This window comes from Eretmochelys imbricata, chromosome 3 (genome assembly GCF_965152235.1).
Source record: "Eretmochelys imbricata isolate rEreImb1 chromosome 3, rEreImb1.hap1, whole genome shotgun sequence".
Taxonomy (NCBI): domain Eukaryota; kingdom Metazoa; phylum Chordata; order Testudines; family Cheloniidae; genus Eretmochelys; species Eretmochelys imbricata.
Window position 1 is genome coordinate 211185904 of NC_135574.1, and position 26334 is coordinate 211212237.

The 26334-nt window shown below is 43.3% G+C and overlaps 1 protein-coding gene across 2 annotated transcripts in view; it reads right to left on the minus strand.

Moving 5' to 3' along the window:
- MRPS5 (mitochondrial ribosomal protein S5) overlaps window positions 1–26115 on the minus strand; it is a 95266-nt gene extending 69151 nt beyond the window's left edge. The window contains exons 1-2 of one of the 2 annotated variants that reach the window (XM_077814275.1): window positions 25857–26105; window positions 11097–11234 (exon numbers count right to left, since the gene is read on the minus strand). In XM_077814275.1, the coding sequence (XP_077670401.1) occupies window positions 11097–11234; window positions 25857–25908 (190 nt within the window). In that variant the 5' untranslated portion in view covers window positions 25909–26105. Of the gene's footprint in view, window positions 1–11096; window positions 11235–25856 lie in introns of both variants that reach the window. The other variant, XM_077814276.1, reaches the window with a different exon arrangement.
- Window positions 26116–26334: the final 219 nt, after the last annotated feature.

Consider the following 26334-nt stretch of genomic DNA (forward strand, 5'->3'; position numbering starts at 1 on the left):
ATTTGGTATATAAGATGTTGCAGTTAGGAAACAAAGCAACATCGAAAGAGAAGCATAAACCAAAAAGCAGAAGCTAAGATAAGGCATTGATTGAGTGTACAATATAATCCTATTAGAGGAAAAAAAAATGGAATCTACCCAAGCAAAACGAAAAAAAAAATCACTATAATCTAAAAAGTGTCAACATTTATAGTTTATATAGTCTTGATGCCCAGAGATAAAGTATAATACTGGCAAGTATGGAAATGAACAGTTAAAGTAAAAAAAAAACACAACCTTATTTCTGCCTCTGTATTATCCTTCACATACCATTCAATACCAGGAGACAATCTGGCAGTCCTCAACACTGCAAACAAGTCAGAAAACAAATTCTGAAGTGTCTCATAATAGACATACTAAGATGCTAGTGATCCAAATCAATCTCAGATGTGAAGCTGGGAAAGCCTGTTGATTTATACCTACAATTAGTTTAGTCCAGAATGTCCAAAGTTTATCCTCCCCTCACAAGAGAGGAACTCTGGAGTCCTGCCTACTGAAATCCCTGAAGAGAGCTGTAAAGAACAAAAGATCTCCTGACCACTCCTGGTTAGAAAAGCAAAGTTAGTGAAATGCCTCTTCCCTTTCCTCCCAGAATGCTGCTGACAATGTGCCAATAAAATTCTAAACCTAGATCTAGAAAGATAAATATATAGAATAGAGGTTACAACAGATATGGCAATCAGAGCAAAATTTCTAATATTTAAATCAGAAATTAAAAGCTCTCTGTCAGGCCAGCCCACAGGTGGCAGCAAATACAGTAAAATCACACTACCAAAAAAACCAAACAAGCCAACAACAGTACTGAAATGATTATTGTATTTGCAAGAAAAGGCAATAAAAAGCAAAAGCAAAGCTTGAAATGGAAATCAAAACAGAGCTAACTAGGGCCACCCCAGTAACATGTCAGATTTCTAGTTTGATTTTTCAGTAAACCAGAGCCTGCCCCACCACAGGAAAATCAGAGCAAGAAATGCAGCGTTTTCCATTCTTAGCAAAAGCTAAGGCTGTAGTTAGAGGCTGTATTCCAACAAGCAGCAATAAAGCTGTTTATCAGATTAATGTAGAGAACACCATACTATAAACCTCATTGAATGACTCCAGGAAAGGCACAGATGAAAAACATTTGACTTTAGAATGTTTAGTTTGAATTTAACAGCATTAAACACACGTAAATTGTGGAAACGTTCCATTACCGTGCATACTTTAAAAAAAAAGACTGAAAGGAAATCATCATGAAAGACACGATCATCTCAAAGTCCGATTGACACTTTCCCTCTCCTCATTGGAACAGCTTTTAAATACCGTTTCAGCCAACACAGATTTGATAGCAGTATACACCACACAAGAGACGACATCTCTAGACTGATTTTCATTCTAGATGATCACTACGTAGCTGCCAAGTTTTGCACAGCTCCCTGTGTAACATTTTATACAAATTACTTAGTGAGCTAATTTGCATATTTAGAAGTTTGCCTATAAGAGGACTGAGGTTATGGTCAACACACCCTGCTCCAAGCAGTGACTTCAGCATGGAGCGGTCCAAACTTGGCAGCGGCAAGTAGCGTGGCCGGGGGAAGGTGAGGCAGCTGTGTGGGTGGGATGGTATGGTAGAGTGGAGTGTCTGGCTGTTAGGGTATGGGTAGCTGCTGGGGTGGTACTGGGACTCCTCCTAGGGACTGGGATTGGGGGGTGTTTCTTGGGGAAAGCCAGATGCAACTGGCTCAGGAGGCAACAGGCAAGGCAAGGGAGTTGGGTGCCAATACTGGACAGACCTGTCACCGTGTGCTGCTGCTGACAACCCTTCACTTCTCCCAGAACTTGGATCCAGCAGGGAGAGAAGCATGAGAGAGAGCCTACCAGCCCACTTGGTAGGTGCTACTGTGGCTTCTAGCAACCAGAAGACATTACTGAAGCTCTGGTGTGACAGGGCTGCCAAATGATTGACACTTGGGAGCCCAGTTTACGTGGACTGGCATAATGTGGTGTAACCAACCCATCTATGTTAACTGCAGCTATTTTTAATTATAGTTTTCTAAGATGGTGGAAATTAGTGCTGATGGGGCCTGAAACTGCTGGCAGTCCAAGTAAGGTGACCTCAAAGCCACTGAAGTTGTTTAGATCACCTGAATTCTGGGTACATTCACCACACACTAGTAACAAAGCTGGCCAGAAAAAAAAACTAATTGACTTTTGGTTCTATTTAAGTCCTACAGCGGGGAAGAGTCAGTACAGGAGAGAGTAGTGTTTGATTGATTCTCACTACTAGTATAGCATATGACAGATCTGCATGATTAGAAAAGGGGACTGGGAATCAAGAGTTCTGTTTTCTATTCTTTAATCTGACATTAGCTTCATGTGTGACTGTCAGCCAATCACTCAAACCCAAATTTCTAAAATCTGAATCACTGTTCCACTCAGCAATGCAAAGCCTAAGCGAGTTAGATGGCTAAGTACCATTTTCAAGACTGACACAGGCTCTCAAGAACTTAAGCCTAAATCACTGAAGTCACTTCTGAAAATGGAAGTTGACCACCTAAATCACTTAAGGTTTGGAATGTTGAGCATATGTATAATGCCTTTATAATCTGGGCCTTTGCTTCTGTGCTTCAGGTTCCCCATTCCCACTCTTGAGAAGCCCTTTATATTCACATCTGTAAAGCATTTTAACATCTTTGGATAAAAGGTGCTAAGTAAACTCAAAGCATAATACAGATCATCTGGCACAGAACCAAATCCTACATCTCTGAACTGAATAGACAAGAATAATTCTGAAGCAAATGATTTAAGTGTCATTTTTAAATTGCACACGAAATGCTTATTTGCAAGCACAATACTTAGCTTTATCATTACACTAAATGTCTGATCCAAGAACGGAAGCCTACCACTGAAAACAGACAAAGATGTGGATTGATTCTATTTCCCTCCATAATTCTGGGGTAATAACCCAAAATTGTTTGCAGAATTCCCCGTGGAGGTTTGAGGAAGGATAAGCACAGATTTACCCTTTAGAGGATTTTAAAAAACTTAGCCAGCTAACATTAACTCTTCTTGATTGTTCTAGTCCCAAAAGAAGCATTAAGCAGAAATCTCTAAAACTAGATTCTTAAAAAGTAGCAGTCTAATTGTGAAGCTCTCTCAAAGACTATTTAAAGATGCTTGTGGGAATCTTTAAAATACTTTAGTGGGTTGAGAAGAGACCCTGGAGGCATGTGAGTTGGAGAGCAAGCACACAGGGCACTCACCTGCAGCACTAGTTCCTAGTTACAAAACTACTGAAGACAGTTAAGTCGCAGGCAGACTGCGAAGAGCTACAAAAGGCTCTCTCAAAACTGGGTGACTGGGCAACAAAATGGCAGGTGAAATTCAGTGCTGATAAATGTAAAGTAATGCACATGGGAAAACATAATCCCAACTATACATATAAAATGATAGGGGCTAACAGCTGTTCCCACTCAAGAACGAGATCTTGGAGTCATTGTGGATAGTTCTCTGAAAACATCCACTCAATGTGCAGTAGCAGTCAAAAAAGTGAACAGAATCCCGGGAATCATTAAGAAAGGGAGAGATAGTAAGACAGAAAATATCATATTGCCTCTATATAAATCCATGGTATGCCCACATCATGAATACTGCGTGCAGATGTAGTCGCCCCATCTCAAAAAAGATATACTGGACTTGGAAAAGGTTCAGAAAAGGGCAACAAAAATGATTAGGGATATGGAACAGCTGCCGTATGAAGAGAGATCAATAAAACTGGGACTTTTCAGCTTGGAAAAAAGACGACTAAGAGGATATGACAGAGGTCTATAAAATCATGACTGGCATGAAGAAAGTAAATAAGGAAGTGCTCTTTACTCCTTCTCGTAACACAAGAACTGGGGGGGGGGGGGTCACCAAATTAATAGACAGCAGGTTTAAAACAAAGAAAAGGAAGTATTTTTTCCACACAATGCACAGTCAACACGTGGAACTCCCTGCCAGAGGATGTTGTGAAGGCCAAGACTATAACAGGGTTAAAAAAAAAAAACTAGATAAATTACTGGAGGATAGAAAAGGAGTACTAGTGGCACCTTAGAAACTAACCAATTTATTTGAGCATAAGCTTTCGTGAGCTACAGCTCACTTCATCGGATGCATTCAGTGGAAAATGCATAGGATAGGTCCATCAATGGCTATTAGCCAAGATGGTCAGGGATGGTGTCCCTAGGCTCTGTTTGCCAGAAGCTGGGACTGGATGACAAGGGATGGATCACTCAGTAATTGCCCAGTTCTGTTCATTCACTCTGGGGCACCTGGCATTGGCCACTGACAGAAGACAGGATACTGGGCTAGATGGACCTTTGGTCTGACCCAGTATGGTTGTTCTTATGTTCCCCTCCAAACACCCTCTACCCCTGGGAGGCTTCCCTCCATATCAGGCCAGGATTAGGGGTCTGGTGTCAGGGCACCGGGCAAATGTGTAATTGTGAGTCACGAAGAGAGACAAAACGCAGTTGATTGGGGCCTCAAAAAGTTTGGGAACCACTGACTTAGAGAGTTCCTCAGATGGAAATTGCTATAAAATGCAAAGTTAAAAAAAAAATAGACACAAAACACACTCAAAATGGCCTTGTTCCATTTTTTTTCTGGTGACTCCACTCTCAACCTCTGAAGATTTCATTGCATAGCTTTGGAGATCTCTGAAGAGCTCATCTTTGGCCATCTCCCCTATTGTCCATCCAAGAGACTTTGGAATGTACATTACATTCTAGACAGCATGCTGCCAAATCACTAAAAAATTGCACAGAGGGACACCTCGGGCATACCCCAGGGGCTGGCAGAGCTTCTCGACATTCAGAAAGTTTGAGGAAGCAGAGGATTACTGCAGGGTTGTAAGAAGGAAAGAACAAGAGCCTTCTAGAGATTGATGGGGTTGAAACATAAGAAGCATTAATCCCAGATATTGAATGAAACCTCCATGTGTTGAGGTTTGCCTATTGCAGCCTAAAAGTTAATGGCAGACTTCTTTCCCTAAACATGAGGCGTTCATCCAATACTATTTGGATTGCCATGACAATTCTAAAACTGAATAGAAAATAACTCCTTGTGTCAAACAGTTTTTGTTGCTGTTTTGTTTGCGGGCAGGATGGGGGGTGAAGACCCACATCAAATCCCAGACACCAGAAGAACTATGAAAGTGCTTGAACTCTATTTAAACAGCATACTTTAACTTCCATTCAGCCCAAATGCCCAGGAGGACCCTCTCCCCCACACTGAAGTCAATGGGGCACTGCTCAGCGCAAGGTCTGCATGCACACAATTCTTTGCAGGATCGGGACACTAGCTGCTATTCCTCAGTGTCACATGCTGAGCACCTGCTTTTTTGTCTGTTTTCATTCACTGCTATACTAACTCCCTGGCAGGAGGTTCTGTGGGGTGAGAATGCCTGTACTCTCCACCTTGCAGACACAGAAGATACGTTGGTAATAATGTCTACCCTGATTAACACTGGCTTCTCACATACAGACAAACCTGAGCTGCCTTCTCTGCATCCTGATGAGGTGTCATGGAGACAGTTTATAAACCTGCCTGATTATAAAACTTTAATGATGTCACTTTTAAAAAAAATAACTGGATTTCATTATTGATTTACTGAATAACTATAGTTTAGGTATGATTGCTAAATGTGTCTAAAACAGATGCATTCTGTATAAATCTAGCTGATTATTGTTCCTACATTACCTACGGGAAACAATTCTCACCAAGTTGTGGGCAATTTCCTGATGCCCAGGAGCTACTTCCTACTTATCACGGAGAAGATTTTAGAGTTGGAAAAAACTATCCTAAAAGATGCTTTCCTGCTCCTGCATGCAGCACAGTGAATAATCTTGCCCCACTGTAGATGAACAATACTTTGCACTTCAATAGCAGTTCCATCTGAGGATATCAAAGCTCATTATAAACATTAAAGGTTCAGTGATTTGCCCAAAGGGAATGCTATTTAGAGATTGAATTCTTAATCTAAAAATGTAAAGACTGAAACCATAATCCAAACCCTGATCAAATCCAACTACGAGCCTATCTAGCTATATCCTAGCTCTTGTCACTTTAATAACAAATGAAAACTGCTATGAATACTTTACTTTGTCAAACAGTTGAAAAATATTATTACTTCTGAATAGCAGCTTAAAATAGAAAATGGGATCCTGAACTTCACTAATGGATGCTGTACTCATGGTACAATACTCTGAAGGTCACTCTGGTTGACCCCATTACAAAAAAGATTGTTAAAACTTTCCAGTGTTAAGATTTATTTATTTATTTAAATAAATAAAGGGTGATAAGGAAGTGACCTCCCTGACACCAACAAGGGGATTTGGGGACTGTAGCATTAGTTAGGTCTGCAAATAGGGTCCTTTTCCTTTTTAGAAGAATGTGAAATGCACTGAACTATTAACACAAAGTTAGCTTGCATAGGCAAAAATCAGTCAGGAAGTTCAAGGTTCCAACAGCATAATTAACTCAGTTATAAATATGGGCTTTCCCCGCATTCCTGTTTTTCTGACTAAACATATAGCATTTAAATCAATATACATAAAGCCAGCAGATTGTGCAACATCACTGCTGAAATTTAACTCTGGCTTTTCCTGATTTTAAGAGATCTTCAGTGTTGAACAAATGTAGTTGTTTATATTATTATTATTACTGATAAAAGTAGTCGGGAACTGTCTCTCTCCTCACTGGAACAATTTAAGTCCATCGGGAGTACACATGCTCTGTTCTCAAAACAACTTTCCACTTTTAATATGGAAAGGAATGATTACTATTTTCCCAGATTCTGTTCCTTATTAAGTTGGGTCAGACACAAATGAAATAATTAGCCCAAAGAAAGCTCATCTGGATGAAAAGGAGATATTTAGAGTATAATCTAATAAAAATGTAGATACGTGAACTGATGTTTCTAGAAAGAACCCAAATGCCAAATAAAATTCCTTTTAGTTAGCACAGCCTCCTGAACCAGCGATTGGGCTGATTTATTCCCACTTGATTTAGAAACCAGGGAGGTGGCCATCTTTCTCATGTATTATAGAGCCTAGGAGAGTGGTATACTTTAGTAATGAAAAGTTTTCCCCTTTCCCATATCCCCCCCTAAGGATGACAGAACAGTAATTTTATATACAAACAGAAAAGTCTATTCTTTATGTAGCCCAGTTATACATGAGTGCTCACTGCAGCATTATACTTTGATACACAAGGAGATGTTGTGGAAGATGTGTTTGCTGAAGCAACTGAAGGGGTATGGCTGATTGGGGTTGAAGTCACTCTGCACAGGTATAATTCTGGATAACAGAGAGATATTCTCTCTGGGCGTATTGCCAAGTAGTTTTAGTGTTCAGGCTGCAGTTACTTGTCTTTGCTGCCTATAGCTGCATCAGCTCAAGCCCTATGGTCTTTGAACCAATTCTCAGTCATATTAGAATTGTGACTTGTTAAAGAACATACAAGGTATGAGATCGCAATTCAGTTGTAGAATTTTCTTCATGGACTATAATATAGGAATGCATTTGCTTGCAGCTGTTAAATATCACTCTTTTCTGTTATGAAGAGCTGACAGGGGGAAGTGTCCCCCGGAATTTACCAGGCTGAGCTTTTATTGATGTATGTCAAAGATTTTTCTGTAAGCTTGTGTATGCATTCAGAGTGTTTGGGGTCTCTGGGCTGTTCCAGAATGTGTATGTGTGGTGACCAACTGGATCATGTTCTCTGTAGCAGAAGCTCGGTTGAGATCAGCAGAGGTCCATGTGGGTGCAAGAGGGTCTGCCCGCGCATTGTAATAACGTACAGAATTGGGACCCTACCAAGCAACCTTATTTCTGAAAGATCTGCTTTCTGTGCAGCCTGACAAAATTTTGAACTTCTTCCTCGCATATAATCAACTTCAGCTTTCATACTTAAATTACTATCATGTTTTGAATTTCTGTAGCTCTTTTCACCTAAAGATCTGAAAGCACTTTACAATTAACTGAGCATCACAAAATACCCCCGTGTAGTAGGTGAAAATTATTTCCCTTCCTTTTACAGATGGGAAAACTGAGGCAGAGAGAAGGTAAGTGGCTTGTTTAAGGTCAGACAGCAGTTTGTACTCCTGATACCTTGTCTTGGTTTCTAATCACTGGGCCAGGCTTTCTCCTCATTGTTGCCAGAACTGTGCTCCAAGAATGGCTAGACTATGCCTTATAATTATTATAAAAGCAAATTGTGTTCAATTAATTTAACTGGGAATTGGTCCTGCTTCGAGCAGGGGGTTGGACTAGATGACCTTCAGGGGTCCCTTCCAACCCTGATATTCTATGATTCTAATAATTTCCATTGGGTATCCAGATGGCACCAACAACAAAGGCTTTGAAAGGGTTACTATCTTTGAACTCTGACATATAAAGCCCACAGATTTTGGCCCATAAGGAATATTTATTAAAATTTTGTTGAGACAATTCTCTTTCTATTTTGAATAAAGAGACTCAGTTTTGTACCTACAAGTCTATATTTTAGTAATGAGCGTGACAGCTACAGGCAACTTTTGACTCTGATTCATACTGATGTCTAAGGGTATGAAAATAAATTGTTGCAAAGGATTACAAACATCCCCCTAAAGAGATTCTATTCATTGACGGACAGGATAGTGGTAACCTAAGCTCAGAATCCACATAGCCAACCCACAGTACAGGAGGAAACCAGAGACTGTTGAGTGCCTTGCACTGACCTACATCCCAGTAGCCATGATGTACTATATATAGGGACTGCTGATCTAGAGTAAAAAGAAAAGGAGTACTTGTGGCACCTTAGAGACTAACAAATTTATTTGAGCATAAGCTTTCATGAGCTACAGCTCACTTCATGCTGTAGCTCACCAAAGCTTATGCTCAAATAAATTTGTTAGTCTCTAAGGTGCCACAAGTACTCCTTTTCTTTTTGCGAATGCAGACTAACACGGCTGCTACTCTGAAAACTGATCTAGAGTGGCTCAAATTTTGGGTGCCAAACATAAGATACTGTAAAGGGCCCTGCTTTCCACAGGGCAGAGGTTCAGCACTTTCTGAAAATCAGACACTTCCAGAATGTCTCAAGCTGGGCAAGCACAATCACTAGGCACATTTGAAAATTAGACCTAACTGCTTTCCAAGGGAGAAAGGCAAAACTTGGGACAACACAACACAGCTTTTAAAATTACCTTATCATAAACTCACTGAGATGTGCCAGTGGACAGGAAGAAAAACCCTAAATGCTGTACGATCAGAGGGGTAGCCAGCTGTCTGGGTTTGGACTTCAAGCTAAGATAATTGCAATTCCTCTTTCTTAAATGGAATTACAATTTTTAAAGGTCAGTCTGGAGGTACAGATGATCTTCCCACTAGGATGTTCATGTTTTTAAAAATATGTGGTGAGAGAAGTAACCCTTTAATGATGAGACAGAACAGCACTGACAGTCATTTTGGTTGACATTTCACTTGAAAATTGTGTTTAATTATATAAAAAGTGTTCATATTTACATTTTAAATATTATTTCTAATACACCTGAACTGCCAAAGGACTTGGGCACTGTACAATGTTAAATGTACAAAGCACAATCAATCAATTTGAATGTTGAAGATCTTTTGATTAAGCTAATCAAGGAAGTCTTCTAAAGTGGAAGCGGCAAAAAGATTTTGAGGGAGAGAACTACAGGATCAGCAGCCATCTACTTTCTTTTTCAGAAAAAAGATTTTAGGGACATTTTAAAAGAGAGGAGAGATAGGTTAGGATGAATATGAAAGGAGAGGAAGTTTCAAACCCTAAAGTTCATCACAGCAAGGCATGCTACTGAAAGCCCGATGATAATAAGTAGCAGCAAAAGCATCCCTAATATGCAGGCAAGCCTCTGGAAGAGGCAAAAGGAGACAGTCTGCAATATACCCAGGGCCTACACCATTAAGGGTCTTACAAACTGACAGGGCCAACTTAAAAACTCAATTCACCATTTTTTACTGAACCACCAGACTTCCGGCACCTCATGCAACACCAACACATGTAGCTACCCCCCATATTTTATGCAGCCAGCTGGGCTGTAGGAATGACTGCAACTTTGGCTGCTGGCTATCAGATGCACCCAACAGCTTCCGTTTCATCTGATGCCTGAGGGAGTTATATGCTTAAATTCAGGAGGAGATTCTCTCTTACTAGATATTAATTAGTTTAATTGTTTTTTAAAAACAGTCAAAGTTCATTTTGTCTCAGAACGTACAGAGTCAAACAATAAGCTGTCATAAAAGCAGTGTTTTTTTTTTTTTAATCCAGTCACCTGAAGACTGAAATAGCTGCTAGTGAAAAACATTCTATCCTAGAAAACATCTAATCTTGGATTTGTATGGAATCAATATGTAGGAAACTAAGAACATATCTAATTCACAAAATAATCACACTGTAATAGCTTGTTATGCTACATCTTTATCATATTAATTCACTTTAAACAGTTTAAAATAAATACATCATTTTACTAGCAGAAGTGTGTATAAATTAGAAGAATGGAGATAAGCCAATCAGTTACTTAAAACCTGATCCTGCAAACACATGTGCAAGATAAACTTAATGCCCTGCAAGCAGCTCTGTTGGCTCCAGTGGAACTATTCAGTTAAGCACATTTGCACGTCTTTGCAGGGTTGGGGTCTAATATTGTAGCTGGGCAGATGGTTAGATGGATATTGTCACCCTTTTTTTTTCTAATTGATTAAAAAAATCCAAAGACTTCACTGGGAGTTGGACTGGACTCTGACTACACTAGGAAAGCTATTAAACTGACCCTATGAATAAGGCACTGTCCAATGTACAAAGTAAATGGAGAAGAAGAAAAAAAAGAAATTTTTTTTCCCTGTCTCCCATTAGCTTTTCAGCTGTAGTAATCTTAGTTGATGTTTGTAACTATTGTAGATGCAAAATGTTAATACAAAATGGGATTTTCATGTTGACAGAGTCAGTATAAAAAACAGAAGAGCATTAGACAAACTGCTCGTGTTATAAAAATGTGGTCTTTTTTCAAGACTTACATTTGTTGAAAAAGCTGCTTTGCCTGCATTGTTGAATTGTCACGCTACATGGAGCGGAAATGTAACAACGTGTCTGTAGAGCCCATGCCAGGTTTGTATAGCGACAGCCACTCCTATTCACTGGTAACAAGAGACAGCCTGTGGAGGAAGATGCAAAATTGTGAAGATATTTTTATTTTCAGGTGGAAAGTATCAGCCATAAAGACTTTAAAAGGTTGATTTCTTTAAGAAACCCACAACTATCTCAGCAGGCTTCCACCTTCTGTCCCTGGACTGCATGAGGTGAGGTACTTGGGGAGAAGGGAGAGTAAAGATAGGTACCACACAACACACATCGATATGTTTAAAAATAATCAGCAGAGGACTTCTTCCATATCACTGGCAGAGATTACAAACAGCCTCTAGAAAAGGAGTGATATTCTCAATCCATCAGGTATATGACAATGGTAAATAACAAACACATTCCAAGATATAGGCACCCTCTAAAGAAAATCCGAAGACAAAGTCAGCCCATTGAAAAATGCTATTCTAATGCCCTCCTAAAGCGTTAATGAGGATCATATCACAGTTTAGTAAGGAATCCTATAGGTTACATGTCACAACACAGGTTGAGAGGGAACATTTAGAAAATCTGGCAGGAGAATGTCTCCCCATAACTGAAAGGCCCTTCCCACCTTTTGTCAATTTTGGTTGTGCTTCCAGATCCACCCGTAGCTCAAGTGGCCAAAAATGCCTCCCCCCTACATTTGGTACAAAGGTGACCATTTCTTTCTCATGCAGACCTAGCCAATTATTCACATCCTTGTCACCTGCAGACTGGATTAATGCAATGTACTGCACAAGGGGTCATATCTTGAAGATTGCTCAGGAGGTGCAGCTGATGCAGAATACAGCAGCTGTTTTATTAATTGTGCTAGCTACAGGGAGAATATTAAATCAGTATCCAGGGAGTGCTCTGGCCTCCTTTTTCGGTTTTAGCTGCAAGTCAAGGTGCTGGTACTGATTTTTAAAGCCCAACATTGTTTGGGTCCTAGGTACAAGAGACTGTGCCATACAGCAACTGACAGCATCTGATCTACTCTACCTCTCTGGCTTAGTCCACAGATACATCGATAGCTACATCCGTCAGGGGAGTGAAAACCCCCATATTTCTGACTGACATAACCCCCAGTAGAGATGCAGCCATGTCAATGGAAAAGTGCTTCCGTTGCCGTAACTAACGTTGTCTGGGGAGGTGGTGCTCCTACATGGACAGGAAAAACCCTTTCTGTTGCTGTGTGCTGCATCGACACTACAGGGATATGCCTATATAGCATCCGCCAAACAGACTTGCCTTCACCCAGAGCCCCTAGATGTGAATGTCTGGTCTAGGGGGCAGAGCTTTTTCAAAGGAAGCTATATGACTTGAATTCACTTCCTAAGTCTGCTGACCCTTCAGGATACAGGATAAGTTTTGTTTTCTCAGACTTTTGCCCAAAGTAATGGAAGTTGAGCATATTTTTATTTACACACTAGCATGGGGTTATGTTTCTTTAAATTTGAGCTGACCTGGGTCATTTGAATTTGCTATTCTTTCTTTCTAAAATAAACCACATACACCAAAACAGTATGCATTCTGAAGAAACTAAAATAAAAATGGGGACACAGTGTACTGACCTTGAAAGAGACCATTCAAATGTAGCTATTCATTAATGAACTAAATCCAAAACAAACTACTTTCTCATAAAGAAATTGGATTCTTAAATTCAATCTTTCCTACTAGATTTTAAAAGTACAAAATAAGCATTGATCATTGCCATATACTATTATCTTCCAATACTACTGATCTAGTGGTCCATTTCTCAAAGTTAGGGTAATTAATTCACCTAGACAACTGACAATTTATTAATTTAACTAGGCCCTGTATCAGCAGCAGATTTTTTAAAAAATTCCTTAATATTTTATATAAATTAATATGTTACTTTAAGTCTTCTTTAAACAAAAATAAGTTATTTCTGAGGAAAATTTGTTTGATTGCTAAAAAGTCCTTTATGAAAATATTCTGAGCTCCTGTAAATTTCTGCAAAATAAAAAGTTGCCCACAAATAGATGCTAAAAAAATAATAGCAATAGAAAAGTGACCTGTTTATTCTTAAAATCCTGTTTAAGTCATTAGGGAATCCAGTGTAAGTCAAACGTATTAAAATAACCCATTAAGATATATTGGCTAACATTCAAATCCTGCATTCCTTACACATTCCAAAGTCCTACTCAATTAATAGGTGTGTCGGGTATGTAAAGATAATATTCAATTAAATAATCTGTTTACTAGAACCTGAACTAAACAAAAGCCCCTACGTCTGGTCTAAAGTTTTGAATTTTCAAGCTGCTGCTTCTTTTCCACCCCCTTTTTTTTTTGAAAATGGCAAGCAGTAAATCTACATTAGATGAACAATTCATCTTAGGACAACTGCTCATGGCAATTATATAAATGATTTATTTTATCTTTGAGTCTCATGCAAATGAGAGAGATTACTTTTAAAAAGTTAGTCATTTAATCTACAAACTAATTTCATTTCATATTATGTTGTAATATTTCTAATTTCCCTTATTACACTCCTAAATCTTCCACAGCTGTAAACTGCTATCAATAAAATCATTTCAAAATGGTTTGCAGTACCATCCTGCCCTCTTACTTCGTTTATGAATCTTGTCACACCTCAAGTACTACTTCACCAATAGAACAATTAATTCTTCTCCAAACTTTACAGTTCTTCCAATTCAGTAATAATGAGCTTTCCATATACCTGAGCACATTCTCTACTGATAAAAAATATTCCTCAGTAGAAATGATGATCAGCATTTAAGTAAACTCCGATTTTTCACTTCTGCAAAAAAGTTGCCTTATTTGGACAGTTTGTGGGAACACAATCAAGAGTATTTTATGTTTAGTCGCACTCAGAGGGATGTCCAATCAATAGATTAAAAAACAGCCTTTGGGACCTAGGGCAGCACAGACATTTGGGGCTAGATTTTGTTCTTAGATTGCGTATCAGAGTGAATAAGCTGTTGTGTGGTACTGGTCATTTGCATCTTAATTAGTTTGGTTGTAAGTGTCCTTCATGGATCAAAATGATCATGATTATACAATATGACACTGCACTGTAGAGCACAGCAAGAAAAATGAAAAGCATTCATTTGAAAACAAATCACAGAAGAGCAAAGGAAGCACATTCATTAGCAAATATGTCCCTGCTATGTTTCTTTGCTTTTGTAGATTTTAAAATCGATTAAAAAGAAAATTCCACACGCGAAATAACAGTCTGCTTCATGCTAACGCTAAAGGGCTCATGGTAGTCAAAGAAAGTGAATGCAAAGACAATGAGATCAGGGAATAACAGTGTTTGGTTAAAAACAAACAAACAAACAACAGTTCAAGAAGAATTAAAAGTGAACAGGGGAAGTAGCCCAAAAACGAATCTCAAAAACTAGATTAGCAAGGGAAAGGAGCAGGCAGTGGAACCAGATGGGTGATCAATATGGAAACTGAATTCAGCTAGGATGAGAGCAGGAGGATGCAGATGAGTAGAAAGTCAGTCAAGCCTCAAAAGAGAGAAGAAAAGAAACCAGATGAACACTGGCATCATAGCAATAAAAGGAAGCTGGACATGGGAGAAGTCTGATTGGTCTCAGGAGGCCTGGTGATCGGGAGCCAGCTGCCAGGGGAGAGAAGGTACTATTTCTGGCCCTCCCTAGCCCCAGCAGCACTTTCTAAGCATCTTGGGTGAAATTCTGGCTCCCCTGAAATCAATGTCAAAACTCTTATTGTCTTGAATGTGGACATGATTTCACCCCTGAATGCTTCGTACAGAGGAAGCTAGCTACCAGGGTGCAATTTATGATAACTTAGCCTGGTCCACACTAGGAACTTATGTCAGTATAACTAAGTCGCTCCAGAAAATCCACCCCCCTGAGCAACGTAGTTATACCGACTTAACCCCTGGTGCAGACAGTACTATGTGGACGGCTGGCCTTCTCCTGTCAACATAGGTAGTATCTGCATCAAGTGCTACAGCGGCACAGCTGCGCCGATGCAGCACTGTAAACGTAGACAAGCCCTTACATCTAAAGAATTCTGGCCTTGAGTTGAAAATCAAAATTAGGTATCCAGGGACCCAAAGTGGCTTTGATGACAATATTCAGAATATTTTGGTCTCTGAACTGCAGTGGAACAGAGGAGGATACAGCAAAAAAGCATCATTCCCATGTCCTGAATCTCTGAATGCTGGTATTTAATATACCCACACACTGCTGTGCACATACTCCCACCGAGAGAACAGACATTTTAAAAAGCAGAGACAAAACAGGAAAAATATTTGTGGAGGGGAAACAGTTTGGAAAGTCACATCTCTATATAAAAACATTTTGAAATGCAGATATATACATTAGTTGCCATGTCGTACACACTACTCCCTGTAACTTTTCAAAAGGGCAGCACCTATGTCCGGATTTATTTTTTTTAAAAATTCTTTCAGACTAAAGCATTTCCTACACATAGTCATAAGCTATTCAGCATTTAATTGGGACCCTGGCTCTCTTGAGACAAAGGAGACTCATGTCAAGAAAGCAACACTTTGCTTTTAACCAGCAGAGAACAAGTCAGAGCAGAAAGGAATGCATACTTGATGGGTTTTCTGCTCTATAATAAAAAAAGCCAAAAAACATGCTGTCACTGCATACTTCTAGATTGTAAACATAATATACAGCAGCTAACGTTGTGCACTAATCTTAAGGCCTGTCTTCACAGCAACAGTTAGTGCAAGTTAGTATTCGCTAGATCAGGGGCTAAAGCCAGACTGCCAGATGCTTTTGAACAGACCGTGAAATCTTTTTATTTACTTATCATCACTACTGTTACTGCAGTGTGAAAAATGTGTCTCTGGAGTCTGGACCTTGACTAGGAAACGTGGAACTTGACAAAAAAATAAAGCCCTGCTCTTGTTAGTCCACTGGAACTAGCCTAGTGAGCGAAAGTGACCACACAACGAAACAATTCTAGGCTTCGTGTTCCCAGTGTGGGCAGGCAGACACATGCTAGCTCCACTTGTGCTAGGGTGCTAAACGCAGCAAATATGGCTGCAGTGGCTCAGGCCAGCCACCTGTGCATGATCCCACCTTGCCATGTTCTCGTGCGGCTAGCCCAAGGTACCGCGACCACTCTGCTGTTTTTAGGCCACTTCCTCAAGCAGAATAGTGCATGTAAGTTTACTGGCACTGGGAAGCATCCTGCCAGGCACTTAAATTCACCCACGGTAGTATTTAGATTTCTAGTATTAGTATACAAGCACTTACTAAATATTGACACATTTTATAAGTGCTTGTATACAAATGCTAGAAGTCTAAATACTAAGATGGGAGAATTTGAGTGCCTCCTATCAAATGAAGATATTGGTCTAAAAAGTTTCACAGAACCTTGGTGGAACAATGATAATCAACGGGACATAGTAATGTCAGGGTACAAAATATATAGCAATGACAGAGCAGTTGTGCTGGAGAGGGAGTGGCACTACGGGAAAGAAAGCATAAAGTCAAATATACTAAATATCTTAAATGAATCAAACGGTACCATAGAATCTCTATGGATAGCAATTCCATTCTTGAATAGTAAGGGCAGAGCACTAAGAATGTACTACCGATCACCTGACCAGGATGGTGACTGTCAAATGCTCACAGAGATTAGAGAGGCTACAAAAATAAAAAACAACAACAATACAGGATCAAAATATCCCCATGTTGACTGGGAACATGTCACCTCAGGACAGGAGGCAGAGATGAAATTTCTAGATACCATTAATAACGGCTTTTTGGAGCAGTGAGTCCTGGACCCCACAAGGGGAGAGGTAACTTTTGATTTAGCACAGGATCTGGTGCAACAGGTGAATATAGCTGAACTGCTCAGTAATAGAAACCATAATGTAATCAAATTTAACATTCCTGGGGATGGGATACCAAAGAAGTCCACCACAGTAGCATTTGTTAAGGAAACGTTAGCACATGTGACTCCATTTTGGTTTGGGGCCCACCATTGTTGAAATGCCAGCACATCATACACCAGGAGGAGTGATCCTTAGATACTGAATCCCTGTGAAAATCCTCCTCCTTGTCTCCAGCCTGCCTTGACTCCCAGTATCTGGTTTTTGTCAGTCTCTAACTCCCTGTCTCTTGGCCTTGATGTGAGGCCTCCCATGCTGATAATAAAGGTTACTGATGCATGGCTTTAGGACCATGCTGTGTAATTAACATACTGGTATAGCACAAGGAATGCACCAAGCAGGGATAGGTGGTAGATAAGACAAGGGTTTGTTTATTGGCTAAGGTTTCCGATGCATGAGGGCAACATGCTTTGCTAAAAGGTATATAACCTTTGTATAATCTGTATTCAGGGTCCCCTCCTGGCTAGCGGGGGGGGGGGGGACGGGACCACGCTCGAGCGTAATAAAAGTTAATGTCTTTTGGGAACTCTGCAGTTGTGGACTTTGTTTATGTGCCTCAGCCTAGATTCGAACTGTGCGTGTCCTACCAGGTGTAATTCGTAACACATTCAACTTCAAAAAAGGGGAACTACACAAAAATGAGGAAGCTAGTGAAACAGAAAGGAACAGTTACAAAAGTGAAATGCCTGCTAGCCGCATGGAAACTTTAAAAACACCGTAACAGAGACTCAAATTAAATGTATACCCAAAATAAAAAAAAGTAGAGAGAGGACCAAAAAAACCCAAAAAACCCAACAAAAAACACCACCAAGGCTGAACAACAGAATAAAAAGAGGCAGAGTCAAAAAGATATCCTTTACAAATTGTAAGTAACATCCTAGTGAGGTAAACAGAAAGGAGCATAAACTCTGACAAGTCAAGTGTAACAGCATAAAAAGCAGCCCAAAGGAGAATTTGAAGAGCAACTAGCAAAAGACACAAAAACTCACAAAAAAAGGTTTTTTACGTACATCCGAAGCAGGAAGCCTGCCAACCAATCAATGAAGCCTCTGGAAAACAGAGATGCTAAAGGAGCACTCAAGGAAGACAAGGCCATTGCAGAGAAGCTAAATGAATTCTTGGTATTGGTCTTCACTGATATAGAGGATGTGAAGGAAACTCCCACACCTGAGCCATTCTTTTTAGGTGACAAATCTGAGGCTCTGTCCCAGAATGAGTTGTCAACAGTGGAGGTTTTGGAACAAATTGATACATTAAACAGTAATAAGTCACCAGAACCACATGGTATTCGCCCAAGAGCTATGAAGGAACTCAAATATGAAATTGCAGAACTACAAAGTGCAGTACATAACCTATCACTTAAATCAGCCTCTGTACCAGATGACTGGAGGACAGCTAATGTGATGCCAATTTTTAAAACAGGCTCCAGAGGGGATCCTGGCAATTACAGGCCAGTATACCTAATTTCAGTATCATGCCAACAGTTTGAAACTACAGTAAATAACAGAATTATCAGACACAGATGAACACAATATGTTGGGGAAGAGTCAACGTGACTTTTGTAAAGGGAAATCATGCCTCATCAATCTATTAAAATTCTTTTGGGGGGGGGGGAGGAGTGAGTGTCAACAAACATGTGGCCAAGGATGATCCAGTGGATCAGTGTACTTGGACCTTCAGAAAGCCTTTGACAAGGTCCCTCACACCAAAGGCTATTAAGCAAAGTAATCTGTTATGGGATAAGAGGAAAGGTCCTCTCCTGGATCAGTAACTTGTTAAAAGTTAGGAAACAAAGGGTAGGAATAAATGGTCAGTTTTCACAATGGAGCAAGGTAAACAGCGAGGTCCCCCAAGGATGTGTACTGGGACCGTACTATTCAACATATTCATAAATGTTCTGGAAAAGGGAGTAAATAGTGAGGTGGCAATGTTTGCAGCTGATACAAATTTACTCAAGACAGTTAAATCCAAAGCTGACCGTGAAGAGTTACAAAGGGATCTCACAAAACTGGGTGACTGGGCAACAAAATGGCCGATGAAATTCAGTGTTTATAAATGCAAAGTGATGCACATTGGAAAACATAATCCCAACTATGCACACAAAATGATGGGGTCTACATTAGCCGTTACCACTCAAGAAAGATCTTGGAGTCATTGTGGATAATTCTCTGAAAACATCCACTCAATGTGCAGTGGTAGTCAAAAAAGCCAACAGAACGTTGGCAATCAGTAAAAAAGGGACAGATAAAACAGTAGATATCAAAATGCCACTATATAAACCCATACTACTCCCATATCTTAAATAGTGTGCAGTTCTGGTCACCCCAACTCAAAAAAGATATAGTAGAATTGGAAAAGGTACAGAGAAGGGCAACAAAAATGATTGATTAGGAGCATGGAACAGTTTCCGCATGAGGAGAGATTAAAAGGACTGGGACTGTTCAGCCTGGAAAAGAGATGACTAAGGGGAAATATGACAGAGGTCTGTACAATCATGAAAAGGATGGAGAAAATGAATAAGGACGTGTTATTTGTCCCTTCACATAACACAAGAACAAGGAGTCACCCAATGAAATTAATAGGCAGCAGGTTTAAAACAAATGAAAGGAAGTACTTCTTCACACAACACAGAGTCAACCAGTGTAACTCGTCAGGGGATGTTGTGAGGGCCAAAACTAACTGAATTCAAAAAAAGAATTAGATACATTCCTGGAGGACAGGTGCATCAGCGGCTATTAGCCAAGATAGTCAGGGAAGTAACCCCATGCTCTGGGTATCCCTAAGCCTCTGACTGCCAGATGCTGGGACTGGATGACAGAGGATGGATCACTAGATAGTTGCTGGTTTCAGAGTAACAGCCGTGTTAGTCTGTATTCGCAAAAAGAAAAGGAGTACTTGTGGCACCTTAGAGACTAACCAATTTATTTGAGCATGAGCTTTCGTGAGCTATAGCTCACTTCATCAGATGCATAGTTGCTCTGTCCTGTTCGTTCCCTATAGAGTATCTGGCACTGGCCACTGTTGGAAGACAAGATAATTGGGCTAGATGGACCACTAGTCTGACCCAGTATGGCCATTCTTATATTCTTATGCTGTGTAGACATACCCACAGCGTTTGTATTAGCAGCTGATGAATTGTAACTCAAGTTGCTGCATCCGCAGTGCACTGTAAACTTCAGTGTCAGCAGCACTTCCGCTTCAGCCCATACCCCATTATGAGCCAGCTAACTCGAGCTTAAATCATCACTTAACTTGAGCTACAGACTTTTATGTGTGGACGGGAATCAGGTTATAGGAAAATCTTGTATGGGTCAGGCTAACAATGCAGTGAAGACAAGCCCTTATGCACCATGATTCCTCAGTAGAAAAAGCATTCCAGGCTAAAAATGACCTTAATAAAAGCACTGCTACTCAATTTTTCTCCCCCAAAAGTAACAGCAGTGGCTGAAAATCTAGTCTCAAGATATGTACAAACATGAGTAAAATTAAAGATGAATAAAAATATTCTGATCTGGATAAGGGAAAACATACAGAAAATAACTATTATTTATGCAAAGTGACAGCCACAAGAATCCGCTTTGTAACACAAGCTGTCTTTCTGATGAAAGGCTGTTGTACCTCCACACCCACTTCCTTATAAGCTACGGCAGCAGCTCTCAACCAGGGGGTCCAGGGCCCCCACAGGGGGCCATAAGCAGATTTCAGGGGGTCCGCCAAATACACCAGAGAGCAGGGCCAGAGTTATGCTTGCTTGGGCCCAGGGCAGAAAGCCAAAGCCAAAGCCCTGCCACCCGGGGCTAAAGCCAAAGTCTAAGCAATGTGGTTTTGCAGGCCCCAGCCCATGGTATGGGACCGTGGGCAACTTCCCTGCTTGCTACCTCTTAATGCTAGCCCTGGCTTTTAATCTACTGGATACGCAGAAGAACAGTTGCTGTGCGACAGGCGGGCTGTGGAATTTTTATAGCATGTTGTGGGATCCTGAGAAAGAAAAAGTTTGAGAACCCCTGAGCTATGTAATATCGACCTTTACTTTAACAGTATATCTGTTTAATACTTAGGATCCAGGAATTTGGTCATAAGGATTATGTAATGTCTGCAGGCTGTAAATCGCTTTCCATTCTAACTAGAATCTCAATATATTCTTGAGAGCAAATGTACTCAACATTCAGGAAATTTATTTCACTATGGAATGTGGTGTTCTGCACAATCTGAGCACTAATTAATTTTTAGAGTCAGCAGCAGTTTAATAATCCCCTCTGCTGCTGTAATTATTTTCTACACAAATTAAATACAGAAAACCATTCTTAACAAAGTCTGTCCTTGTAAGAAGAAAGACTGCATGAAGCTGGTTTAAGCAGCACGATCTCCATTGGTAAGATTTATTTTTCAAAGAGCTATCAAGATTTTTATTGCTTAGTTAAAATTGGCTAGGTGTTATTCCAGGGTTCTGAATGGAAAACTCCAGTCTGAAATAACTCCAGTGTTCAAGAAGTTAATGTACTGATCAAATTCCAACATAGTTATTTTGAAAATATCTACCATATTTCATCTGCACAGAAACCAAGACGCACACTGCTGTGTTTTGAACACAAAGAATACACTAAGCACCGAAGTCCCAAAGTAACGCCCAGTGCAGTTATCCACAACTGTGCAGTTATTTCACAATAACTTGCAGTTTTTTACATCATCTCATACCCCCCAGAAAGTCACAAGTGCTCAATGAATGTGAAGCTTTGAAGCCCACTGGTACAAACTCTTCCTTTTAATTAAGAACGTGAACTTTTATGAGGAAACTTGAGCAATTTGCCTTCTCCTTAGGAAATGCAAGTTTGAAACACAAGCATGTGACAGGGTACACCACCTGTGTGGGGCCTCAAGGGGACAGTAGGATGGTCAGGTCAGAAAACCCTTAAGCTCCACAATGAGGAGGCAAGCGTTAATCAGCAGATCTAGGAGGCAGCTGAAGCCATTCAGCCTTCCCAGACCACCTCTAAGGAAGAGGTCTGTTCCTTCAAATGGATGAGCAACCCAGTGTGACCAGATGAGGGGGAAGGTTTGCCCCAACGAAGGAAACACAATTGGCCTGATTGCAAGTCCCCTGGTGGATTTGAGATCATTTCCAGCTTCGCTACAGGATTGGCATTACTTTATTGTACACAGTTCTGAGGAAGAAAGAGCAGCAATTCACTAACAGCCTTGTTTCATTTTGTTGGAAGCTTCCAAAGAACTATGGCTGTAGCCAAACTAGTTGAAAACTTTACTTTGCCTTTGAAGAGGGGGAGGAAGCACTCTCAGAAAGGCAGGAAAGTACCCACTGGTTGCCCAGCTTTCCGAGTCCAAAGCGGGACGCCAGAGAGAAAGGTGTGCTGGAGCCTCCCCTCAAGGCTCTCCCTTTCAAAGAACAACAACAAATCGAAACACTGTTTAAAAATAGCTTTGATAATGCTTTCTTGGGTGTTTCCCCCTCTTTATTTGGCTTTTAGGATTCAGCTGGGGCTAGGGCTACTCTAGAGAGCTTTCAGCAGCGCAGCTGCACCAATGCAGCTGTGCTGCTGTAAGATCTCTAGTGTAGCCACTTTAAGCTGATGGGAGAGAGCTCTCCCATCAATTTAATTAATCCACCCCCAATGAGCGGCAGCAGCTGTCAGTGGGAGAAGCTCTCCTGCTGACAAAGCGCTGTCCACACCGGTGCTTAGGTAGGTGTAACTTATGTTGCTCAGGGAGGTGGCTTATTCACACCCCTGAGCGATGTAAATTATCCCGACATCAGTGGTAGCATAGGCATAGCCTTAGTCTCAGTGTCTGGCAGTACTTATCACTATGCAAAAGGGTGCAACCTTTTCCCCACAAAATGTATATGTATTAACTTTCATGTAGTAGAACTCTAGATAAAAATCAAAATAAAGAATGTTAACAGGCATTCCTTTAAGATACTAAGTAGATACAAATTAGAGGATTGGCACAAAAGAAGTCTGAGGAGGTTCAACAAGGACAAGTGCAGAGTTCTGCACTCAGGACGGAAGAATCCCATGCACTGCTACAGACTAGGGACCAAATGGCTCGGCAGCAGTTCTGCAGAAAAGGACCTAAGGGTTACAGTGGAAGAGAAGCTGGATATGAGTCAACAGTGTGCCCTTGTTGCCAAGAAAGCTAACAGCATTTTGGATTGTGTAAGTAGGAGCATTGCCAGCAGATCGTGGGATGTGATCATTCTCCTCTATTCGGCGTTGGTGAAGCCCCATCTTACTGTGTCCAGTTTTGGGCCCCACACTACAAGAAGGATGTGGAAAAATTGGAAAGAGTCTGGTGGAGGGCAACAAAAATGATTAGGGGGTTGGAGCCTATGACTTATGAGGAGAGGCTGAGGGAACTGGGATTGTTTAGTCTGCAGAAGAGAAGAATGAGGGGGGATTTGATAGCTACTTTCAGCTACCTGAAAGGGGGTTCCAAAGAGGATGGATCTAGGCTGTTCTCAGTGGTAGCAAGTGACAGAACAAGGACTAATGGTCTCAAGTTGCAGTGAGGGAGCCAAGGGAACAGGCTTCAGTGTGCACATGTGGGTGTGTGTGCGTGTGCGTGCATGTGTGCCCACGCGTTGCCCCCCCAAATATAGCAGTCAAACTATGCCTATGTTTCTGCTTTCTCTTCCTCACAGTCTTCTCTGGGTGCTGGGTGAAGACATTTTTGTCTTTGTCTCCACACTAAAGCAGCTGCCTTACGTTGACCTAATGCTGTAGTGTACACCAGGCCTTAGACTATAGTAACTAGCATATCACACCAATTTCCTTTCAGGATTAGCCAAGGCCTTGATCCTCTACTGAGATCAGTGCAGGCGGACCCTTTTGCCCACATGGAATTCACTGCAGGTTCTGGATCACTGTTCTTTGAAAGGATTCCTTTATGACTAAATTTGAAGTTTCAAAGGTTAAGATGCATGAATTAAATTCATGGAAAAAAAATTTTTTTTCCCCCCAAGTACAGACGATGTCTCCTCAGCCACTCGTAATGAAACACGGATGAAGCCTAAGGAGCTGATCCTTCAAGGCAGGGTGCACATGTACAGCGTGCCATAGCAATCAAAGGCGCTCCACCTGTATGGATTACTTCCAGCATCAGGACTCAAGCATTTCAGCCCCAGTAATGAAAGGCTGAGAAAGCAGGTAAAAACACAGGACCGAATTAAAACAGTGGTGGGCACTTCTCTATGTTGGTCACCCAAACAGTGCAAGTCTGGAAAACTCTGGAGTGCACACCAACCTAAGCTGGAGTACAGGCGGGCACAGTACTGGGCCGCAGGTGGGCAGTGCAGGCACACTGCGGGCGCAGTGCTGGGGCAAAGGCGGACACTGCTGTGGCACAGGGGGGCACTGTGCTGGAGTGCAGCACTGAGGCACAGGCCGGCACCGCTGGGGCGCAGGCGGGCAGGGTTGGGGAGCAGGCTGGCACTGTGCTGGCGGGCAGGGCTGGGGCGCAGGCTGGCGGGGTGCAGGGTTGGAGCAGACAGGCAGAAGAACAAGGCTGGGGCACAGGCGGGCAGGACTAGGGAGGCAGGCGGGCAGGAGAACAGAGCTGCGGAACAGGCAGGCAGGGCTGGGGTGCAGATGGGAAGGAGAACAGAGCTGGGGCGCAGGGGGCACGAGGGTGGGCAGGGCTGGGGCACTACGGCGGGGGAACAGGCAGGCGGGGGAACAGGCTGGCACTAGGGTGGGCAGGAGGGCAGGGCACTAGGGCGGGCAGGCATTGCAGGCAAGGCAGGGCTGGGGCACAGGGCAGGTGGGCACTAGGGCGGGCAGGGCTAGGGGGCAGGCAGGCAGGGCAGGCAAAGCATGGCTGGGGCACAGGGCAGGTGGGCACTAGGGCGGGCAGGGCTAGGGGGCAGGCAGGCAGGGCAGGCAAAGCATGGCTGGGGCACAGGGCAGGTGGGCACTAGGGCGGGCAGGGCTAGGGGGCAGGCAGGGCAGGCGGGCACAGCTGGGGCACAGAGCAGGTGGGCACTAGGGAGGGCAGGGCTAGGGGGCAGGCAGGCAGGGCAGGCGGGCACGGCTGGGGCACAGGGCAGGTGGGCACTAGGGCGGGCAGGGCTAGGGGCAGGCAGGCAGGGCAGGCGGGCACGGCTGGGGCACAGGGCAGGTGGGCACTAGGGCGGGCAGGGCTAGGGGGCAGGCAGGCAGGGCAGGCGGGCACGGCTGGGGCACAGGGCAGGTGGGCACTAGGGCGGGCAGGGCTAGGGGCAGGCAGGCAGGGCAGGCGGGCACGGCTGGGGCACAGGGCAGGTGGTCACTAGGGCGGGCAGGGCTAGGGGGCAGGCAGGCACGGCTGGGGCACAGGGCCGTGGAATGGGCGAGCAGGGCTGGGGCATTAGAGCGGACAGGGCAGGGGCACTAGGGCACAGGCACTAAGGTGGGCAGAGCTGGGGCAGAGGGAGGGCATGGCAGGTGGGCGGGCAGGCGGGGCGGGGGCACAGGGCAGGCGGGGCGGGCGAAGCGCAGCGCACCCAGCCGCGGTCCCGCACACGGCGGGCCCGTTGCACCCCCCGCCAAGCGGCCCCGCGCGGGAGCAGGATCCGGGCAGAGTCCGCCCCGCAGCCGCTGGGGACAGGCCGCCGCCGGCCGCGCTCAGCCCGGGCCACCCACACCCCGCGGGGCAGCGCCGCGCCGGGACAGCGCCCAGGCGGGCCCGGTCCCCGAGCCCCGCACCGACACCGGCTCCGCGCTCGGGCGGCCTGTGGGGGCGACGCCAGGCCGGGAGCCGCTGCCCCCCCGCCAGGGCGCGGCCCGAGGGGCCTCACCTCTCCACACAGCTCTCAGGCCCCCGGAGCCACACAGCCAGCTCGCCGCCATCTCCCGCCCGGCTCGCGCCCGGCTCGGCCGCCGTACGCAGTGGCCCACCCAGGGCCTGACGGGAGAGGCACCTCGGCGGGGGGGAAGCGGATGGGCGTCGCAGCGAACTGTGCCGGCGACCGGGGAAAGACAAACGGGTTAAACAACGGCCCGCCTCCTCCCCTGACAGTGCCCGCACGAGGGTTACAGGCAGTGGGCCGGACAGCCCTCCTTGGGGGCCTTGCATCAGGACCCCACCAGCCCCGCACAGAGGACGGTTAACCTGCTTGCACGTGACTCTCGCAGCCGCCGGCTCAATCACGTGACCCCCGCAGGTTGCCGAAGGAAGACGGCGCGGGCAGAGGCACGCTCTGCCCCGCCCCCGGGCTCTCATTGGGCGAGGGGGCGGGGCAGGCTCAGTCCCCGCCCCCGGGCTCTCCTTGGGGG